Raw genomic sequence first — 8,556 nt, 5'->3', positions numbered from 1 at the left:
AGACTACATTCCTTAACTTTTCCATGTTTAGCTGCTATTTTCTTCCCCAAAACTATCATTTTGCAATGCTCTGGCATGTTCCAAAGTTGTAGCTTGACTTCTGCTCTTGTGAACTTCATATTTGTAGGACTTGTGTCCCTCTCCCACTTTTTAACCATGAGCCATGAATTTCTAAAAATCCATGGGTTTCCTTTCAGCATCTTCTTCATATCTGCCTCTTTATGGAAGAAAAATTGGTAAACCTTTGGCTGGATCTCCACCATTCTGAATCCCTCCGGTTTCCTCCATATATTGCTCATGGCAGTTTGAACCCATATTGGGTTTATGATCATGTCCGTGATCAGTTTCCCAACCACACTATGTTTGCATTTTTCCACTCCTCCTATTACATTACCTTCTTCAAACTCTATAAATTCATTTAGGTCTTCTATTGTGACTTCTCTTCGTTCCGTTGTCTCTTGTGTTGTCTCTGACGACGTTCCTTCCGTCTTAAAGGATATGAAAACCGATACAATGCAGCACTTGGCGATAGTGAGGCACGATTTGTTGTAGGAAAATAGACAGCTCACTATACTCTGTTAGTGTTCGGGAACCCTAGCAGACTAACAAGGAGAGAGGATTTAGGTGTATGATGTATATCAATCTTCCGAATGTCGTGTAACTTAAACGGAGGTTAGTATATCTTTTTGTAAAATGAAGGTATATCGTGTATTAAAATACCGTTGAATCCTAGGAGGTCAGTATAAGTTACCTAAGAAAATATTCAATTCAATGTAAATTTTAAATTCAACACTTTCATGGACAGAACTACTGAACTACTTCAAGGGTAAAACTTCTTTAGAAAAATAAAATAAAATGTAAATCACCACCAAGAAGGTGAGGGGCTTAAATCTTAAATGAATTAATATCAGTAATAAGTACAAGGCAAAATTCTATTATGACTGTTGATTAACGTAACAAATAACTAGAACATAATTTACACTTCTACAGACTCTGACACTATCAAACTAATCAAAGTTACATGGATGATGCACCCTAAGTAAAGAATAACAGAAATGGTAGATTGAACAAAAAAAGTCGTAAAATCAACTATTGTGTTGGTAATTTTTTAAAAGGCCCTGTTTTTCACATTGAAGAAATTGTGCCTTACCCCAAACTTAAGCATTTTGTCGTTGCTTTCCCAGTATAATCAGCTGCAGAAGTCATTGAGTCAATTCAACTCTCTGAGCTGCAGAATGGAAATCAGTTCTCTGGACTCGATGCGACAATGCCATCAGTAGCGAGAGATGTCTTAATCCCAGACCTTTCGGAGAATGCCAAGAGAAAAAATGTGGCATCAAGGGATGCTGCAATTTTCTAGCTAATATTTCACTAAACTAAACACACTTCTTTCCATAACACACAAAATTGGTATTCAGAGTAATTCCTCAGCGCCTGTCAACTTAGCATATTCATTCTCATCTATAGTCCCTTTCTTCAGTTTCTTCAACAAGCGGTAATCTTGCATCAACTCTTCCTCATCTTCAATTGTCTGCTGAGCACGTCTCTGTCGAGCTGTTTTCTTCCTCATGGCAGTAGGTGCACTGGGAGTTTTGCTTGGCTTTTCTGGTTTTGCCTCTTTCTCCTTCTCTTTTGCTTCTTTCTTTGCTTGCAGGTTTTTCTTCCTTTGCTTTTCACGAGATTTATCTCTAAATAGTTGAAAGTATCAGCACAGGATTCCAAGAGAAAAGGAAAAATTATATTTTTAATTACAATGGAAGGCACTAAATATGAATATGGTGCATTCAACCTAAAAATACAAATTTATGCAATAAGAACTGTATAGTTTCCATCAGTCTAACATATTAGAAAGGGCATCAAAAATAAATAATTGGTTAATCTAGCTAAGACCAAGACTATTAAGCCTCCACATAGCTCCAACTAGACATTGGTGAGCTTCAAATCCAGTCATGCGCATCAAGTTACTTGCTTCAATTATCGTCTCTTGGAAAATATGACAATAAGCATGATAGATTCTCTATTAAATAAAGAGTGGTACATTTGATGCTTTTACCACAGAAGGGTTATGCATGAATTTTGCATTTACCTGTATTTAATGTCCTCCAAATTGATATCATCAACTGGTACAAATCCCTCGGTAGAAAGTGAATGATGTTTTACCTCTGGCATTAGAGGAAGTTGCAATAAGCCATGTCCCATGGCCAATTTACCAATTTCAAGTTCTTTCCACCTGTAAGTAGGGTGAGCATTTCTTGCAAATTATGATGCTTTAATGAATTTATAGAAAGACAAACAACACTTCTCATAAACATTGCTCACCTAAAAATATATGAACAGTGATGCTCCTTGTATGCACGGATGTAGGAAACAAATGCCCTGACTCCTTTCTCCATAACATCACGATCTTTTTTCGCAGCAGAACGAATCTGAACCATATTTTAGTAATATAGTTATCAGGAGTTGGGAAACAAGTTATAATTTTGTATTTTGTATACAATTTTCATCCAAACTTTGATAAATATAAGATTGATATGCACGTTTGTGCAAACAATCAATCAACACAAAATACATCCAAGAGTGAATCAGCATCAGCCTAAGTAGCCATCAGGGCTTTTCTTAGTAGTATCAGAGAATTTATTTCTACAAATCAGTATGTTGCCTCTATTAGAGCTCTACTGACTATTACTAACCAGCATAAAAAGGAGTCTTTATTATATTATTAAAAACTTATTAACCACTAATGAGCATGAGTGATGACTCCTACTCTTGTATGATTAAAATAGTCATGAACAAAATAAATAAGATGATGAGGGCGCAAACAAACCTGAGGTACAACATCAGGTGCATCATCAGAGCATTTTCTCTCTTGAAGAGGGACTCTTCTTATACGTAGGAATTCTACGTAAGACTCCTCCTAAACACTTATACAAGTTAGTTAACCAAAAAGGGAACACACTTGAATCTTGTATTGGGAAATGTGGAAATGCATTAAAACATGAATACACTCGACGATACCTTTGGCAATAAGAAGACAACAGCATGACCTTGTTTACCCAGCCGAGCAGTTCGACCAACTCTGTGTATGAAAACATTTGGATCTTGAGGAGGATCATACTGTGCAGAAACAGGGAACATATCAAGATCATTCAGTCAATGTATGAATTCAAATGGTAAGATATCAAGAGAACATTTGAATGACAATGAATAATTTACTTTGGCATCCAAAACCAAAAGATGATAAAACACACCAATCAACACAAAGTCAAACTGCATATAAATATGGTCAAGAAGGTACCTGCACTATACAATCTACACCTGGTATGTCAAGTCCACGTGCTGCAACATCTGTACATAGCAGAACTCCATTTGAAAGGGATGTAAAGGAGGCTAATGCTTTCTCCCTAACAGTCTATACAGCAACAAAGAAATTCATAATCAATCAACCATACAAACAGTAAGAGTTAAGCAATACTTGAGAGTGATGAAGAAACTATCATTGATTTACAGAATATTAAGCTTCTATGTTGACAAATGGTAACAGAAAGGCTTTTACCTGCTTCATCTTTCCATGAAGAGGAACCAAGGAGAAGCCTTTCAAAACAGAAAGGCGTGGAAGGACAACTCCCCAATAGTCAACACAAGCACAAGTCATGAAATATCTGTATTGGAATCAAAATCACCTTTTGAGCAAGATACACTAAAATTTTACCACTCAGATTACACTATTGATTATGGTTAATATTTATCTCACATTATAACTTTTCTTGAGCGGTTCTTAATAAGGATGTCTACTAGCTGTGATGGCTTCTTATCTGCCTCACATTCCAAGTACTGCAAAATCAAAATGACAACAAGCTGAATATAAGAAAAAAGCTGAGCATGAATGGTGTCATGACATGAATTAGCAATACCTTAAACATATATGAATTAGGGTAGGGATGCTAGAGTCTAGCTGCTAAATACCAAATATATTGAAGTGACTTGGTGCTAAAATGGAGGAGGGAAACCATTGGATAGCAAAGTTACTTATGATATGCACTACGATGGAATACTTCATACCTCAATTTGAAGCCCAGAAGGTGTTTTTGTAGATTCAGGTTGTTTTGATGCTGCAGGAGCATTTAAAAGTTTCGCCTCTGCCCGAACTTCAACCCTCACAGGATTTCTCAATCCTGCTCTAGCAAGCTCTTCAACAGCCTCAGTTTGAGTAGCAGAAAACAGGCCAGTTCTTCGAAGCTTAGGCAAAAGAGATATAATGGAAGTTATCTGCTTCTGGAATCCCATATCTAAGAGTCTATCAGCCTCGTCTAAAATCAAAATCTGTAAGCACAGTTATAAACACAATACTGTCATCTTCCAAAGTGGTAAAAAGCAAAATCAAACCAAGCATTCTATCACTTTAAGTCAAATTTTCCAGGTGAACCTAGTTCATAACATTGCATCGTTAAGTCTTGGACTTTTGGTCCTCTGCTAAGTGAAAAATGCATATGTCCCATAAAAGATCAAGAACCACATTAAACCTCCAACATTCTTTCTAAAGTTATATATGCACACTATCTCACACACGCACACACATGCAAACATAGTCACATACTATCAAATCATCCTTGAAGACTAACTGTGAAACCGAAAAGTATTATATACCTCGAAGTTTTTGAAATCCAAGAAATCCATCCGGTTCATTATGTCATACAACCGCCCAGGTGTGCCAATTAGTATGTTAGCGCCTTCTTCCTCTATCTTCTTCATGTCTGATTTCACTTCAACTCCACCAACAAGCAGGATGGACTTAACATTCGCTAAAGTTGAAATGAAAGGTTGTGCAACATGATATATTTGATGTGATAGCTCCCTTGTGGGGGATATGATTATTCCTAGTACCTAGTATAAGCCAAAAAAAAAAAAAGCATTTAACACACTTCTATCCAGTAACCCCTATTCCAAGTCTTTCATTCCCCAAAGTCATAGCAGCTAAAAAAAAATAATTAAAGAGGCCAATGGAATTTTATCCTTCCAAGCTGAAAGGTTAATAGTTGAATGATACTTATTCGAATACCAGTCCTTAATATACCTTATAAATTTCAATTACCAAGCTTCATACAGTGGTACAAAAGAAAAGTAACTGGTGAAGAACGAACCTGATGAGGCTTGGGGTTAGAAGAGGAGCGTCGAAGAATCTCGACGAGAGGGACGACAAAAGATAGGGTTTTGCCTGAACCAGTGGCGGCGTCGACGGCGACATCCTTGAAGCTGCAGAGCAAGGGAATGGTGGCGGCTTGAACCGGCGTGCAGAAGTTGAACCCGGATTCCGATAAAGCTTCGAGAACCTTCTCTGATAGCGGCGGATTCAGCTCCGAAAAGCGCGTGGTGGTTAAGGCCTTGTTTGGGAGTTCGAATTCCATTGTAATGGTGCGTCGCAAACCTCTACGCTCCGCCGTCGCTCAGTGATTTTGTAACTTTTGTTTTCCTTATTTTCTGATTTGTTGGTTTCGTAGGTAGGTTAATGCAATTTGCATGGAGGTCCTCCCTGGGTCCTTATTTGCTCAATGACCCTGTCATTTGTTGCGACCTTTTTTTTTTTAAACTCTACCAATTATAAAATGAAATAGGTCAAATTGCTCCCAGAAAAATTGCGTCATCTAAGTTTTGATCTCCAAAAAATTTTTTTAGTCAAATTTATCCCAAGGTTCAGAAAACCAGACCGGTCATCAAACCGCTTTAGTTACTGGTTTACTAATTCATTGGTTCAACCGGTTCAACCAAAAAAACCGTTTTATAATAAACACCTGTTTCTATAAAAATTCAATGAATAAAGCAACTGGTTCTAAACACTCTTCTACTGCATTTTTTTAACTTCAAAAGGGGATCATAAACAACTAGTTCTATGAATAAACAAACTACAATGATATGCAATGCCAAAAATAGGCCAATGATAAAATAATAAAGGGTTTTTCTCTTCAATTCTATGTTCAAGCTTGTAGCATACCAGAATCAACAGAATAATACCATTAAAATAGTCTTCTTTCTTAATTCTTATATACCTCAAAGAATTTCCTACAAAATGAAAATTAAACACAACACACAGCTTTAAAACAAAAACAAAACAACACTCAGAAATCAATCACCTCTTCTAAACACAGACTTAAAACAAAACAGAACAGCATTCAGAGTATGAGCATTAATCACAAAAAATTGATTTCTGAAACAACGAAAACAGCAGAACAACATTCAGAGTTTGAGCATTGATCACAAAATATTGATTTATGAAACAAAACAAAAACAGAAGAACAACATTCAGAGTTTGAGCATTGATAACAAAAAATTGATTTCTGAAACAAAACAAACACTGCAAAACCAACAGAACAGCATTTAGAGTTTGAGCATTGATCACAGAAATTTAATTTCTGAAACAAAACAAACAATCAACAAAACAATGAAAACAGAATTTTTTTTCCCTTCAGAAGAAGAAAACAATGAAAACATGAGGCATATAATAAATCAATGATCACCAATATCCAGCAAGAATCTCAAAGACAACAATAAATACACAACAACAATTTAGCAAATAAACAAGAACAAGACCTAAATAGAAAATCCAACAAATTAAATCATAGAAACCTAACAATTTAGCAAATTAAAACAACAGCAGCCCAACAATTTAGCAAATTATCAACTTAACAAGTTCAAGAACAGAAAATCACAACAAAAAAATAAAATAAAAATAACAAAAGAACAACAGAACAACAACACAAGAACAATTAGCAAATTAACAAGTTCACACTAACAGTTAAAATTTACCAGAAGAACACTAATTCAAGTGGAATCATCATGCTAATATGTTTTCTACAAAGATGCTCTTTGTGCAGCTAAAATTCCCTAATTACTAAGATCCAATTATTCTAATTTCACATGCAATCAACTTACTAAGTTTCTAAAGCTAGAAATGATAAAACCAACCCGAAATATGGTTAAAGCATTTAATCAAACATGTTGAGTGCGGTAAACTTGAAACGAAATAAGAGAATTCAAAACTTAGTATCAATGTGATAGAGAAGAGAACATAACCATTGGATACTTTAATTCAGTCTATCAAAAAAATCCAAACCACTTCCAAATCAAATAGTTACTTATTGTAATAGAAATAAGAAGTTGCCGAGTTTGAAGCAGAGTATTGGTGTTGTGTGAGTGTATTGTCTGGTGGTGGGTTTAGGGAACTCACGGCGGCGACAAAAGAAAGCAGTTCGACGGCTAGGTGGAGCGCGCGGGTTGGTCGCAGAGTTTAAAGCAGGGCAACGTGGCTTCCAGACGAACGCGAACCCGAACGGTGAACGGCGAGTGAACGCGAACGGTGAACGCCAAGCAAACTTGAACGGCGAAGAACGCGAACGAAGACGACGGCTGAACGAAGACGCGAACGTTAACGGCAACCAACGGCGGCGGAAGCGCGGCTGAGCAGACAAAGACGACGGACGCCGAGCTCGAGGAAGCAGCTGCGATCGGTGACAGCGAACGGGGGTTGAAGACTTGGAGCACGAGGGAAGCTAGATAGACGGACGGACGGCGGCAGTATGCCACTCCTTGCGGCGGCGGTGGTGTAGGCTTACAGTTCTAGGTTTTTTGGCTGAGTTTCTGTGAATGAAAGAAAGGGAGGGAGAAAGGGAGAAAGAAACGAAGGAGCTTCAGAACCAAGAGTGAAAGTAAGCAAATTTGGCAAAAACGACGCCGTTTCTTTTAAACTGGTAGGTTCCCTGTCCGGTTCAATCGGCCGGTTCGACGGTTCTCCTCTAGTTTTTAGAGAAACGGTTTTAGGGAGCAAACCAGACCTTGATTACTGCCGGTTCATAATTAGACCGGTCAAACCGACCGATCCGGTCTGATTTTCCGAACATTGATTTATCCCTAAAAAATTTTAAGTTAGTCACATTAGTCTTTCTGTCACTTCCTTCACTAACGCTGTTAACAGAAACTAACCTAATATGTTAAATTACACCTCACCATATAAAACGATGTCAATTTAAGTCAAGAAGAGATGATTCATCAAAACGGTATAAGAATCCACTTTTCGATAAACTATTAATGAAGCAGGCCTAATGATAAAAAAAGAAAATAAATTAGAAAATGATAATCAACAGGTCAAACTTGACTAGTTGACTTAACGAGGGTAATTAATTTTTCAAAGTCAAATTTGACTAGTAAAAAGTAAACATTTACATGCTAGTGATTTATTTTTTTTCACTAAAGACTTTTTGAACCAGGAATTCATTTTTAGTTACGGTTTTGTGTGAGACGAGAAAAAAAATAATAACCGAAAAACTCAGAATCAATGGTAAAAATAAATTCTATCTTGGTAATTGTGCCCAAAATTAATATTAGTCATCCATTCATAATTTATTTCTTTAAAAATAAATCTTAGCCATTAATTATTTTACCATAAAGTAAAAATTACCTCGAATCGAATTTTTTACTAGTATTCTACAAACGACTCCTAAAGACCCCGAATCCTCTTACTTGCCACCCAAGTAACTCGCTCCTCCCTCTTAGTCTCTCTGTGTTGAG

The 8,556-nt window shown here is 36.7% G+C and overlaps 1 protein-coding gene across 3 annotated transcripts; it reads right to left on the bottom strand.

Moving 5' to 3' along the window:
• Window positions 1-851: 851 nt before the first annotated feature.
• On the bottom strand, window positions 852-7,684 carry LOC130955711 (DEAD-box ATP-dependent RNA helicase 18-like). 3 transcript variants are annotated; one of them, XM_057882645.1, is made up of 12 exons: window positions 7,220-7,684; window positions 5,139-5,586; window positions 4,645-4,881; window positions 4,060-4,320; window positions 3,752-3,831; window positions 3,554-3,659; window positions 3,296-3,409; window positions 3,016-3,114; window positions 2,825-2,914; window positions 2,320-2,426; window positions 2,087-2,230; window positions 852-1,688 (listed from the first exon to the last, which is right to left on the bottom strand). In XM_057882645.1, the coding sequence occupies exons 2-12, from the start codon at window positions 5,400-5,402 to the stop codon at window positions 1,415-1,417; spliced, it is 1,776 nt and encodes a 591-aa protein (XP_057738628.1). In that variant the 5' UTR covers window positions 5,403-5,586; window positions 7,220-7,684; the 3' UTR covers window positions 852-1,414. The 3 variants fall into 3 exon arrangements, with proteins under 3 accessions (XP_057738628.1, XP_057738630.1, XP_057738629.1); XM_057882647.1 differs by having other exon boundaries at window positions 5,139-5,552; XM_057882646.1 differs by lacking the exon at window positions 7,220-7,684 and having other exon boundaries at window positions 5,139-6,221.
• Between the last annotated feature and the right edge of the window lie 872 nt (window positions 7,685-8,556).

Source organism: Arachis stenosperma, chromosome 10 (assembly GCF_014773155.1).
Source record: "Arachis stenosperma cultivar V10309 chromosome 10, arast.V10309.gnm1.PFL2, whole genome shotgun sequence".
NCBI lineage: Eukaryota > Viridiplantae > Streptophyta > Magnoliopsida > Fabales > Fabaceae > Arachis > Arachis stenosperma.
This window is presented reverse-complemented; position numbering and strand designations above follow the sequence as displayed.

Bases quoted from the DNA above. Each gene is read 5' to 3' on its own strand.
- LOC130955711 (XM_057882645.1), bottom strand. From the start codon at position 5,402: ATGGAATTCGAACTCCCAAACAAGGCCTTAACCACCACGCGCTTTTCG. The intron at 2,231-2,319 runs GTGAGCAATGTT...CCCTACTTACAG, and splicing joins CACTGTTCATATATTTTTAG to GTGGAAAGAACTTGAAATTG. The intron at 1,689-2,086 runs GTAAATGCAAAA...TCAACTATTTAG, and splicing joins TTGGAGGACATTAAATACAG to AGATAAATCTCGTGAAAAGC.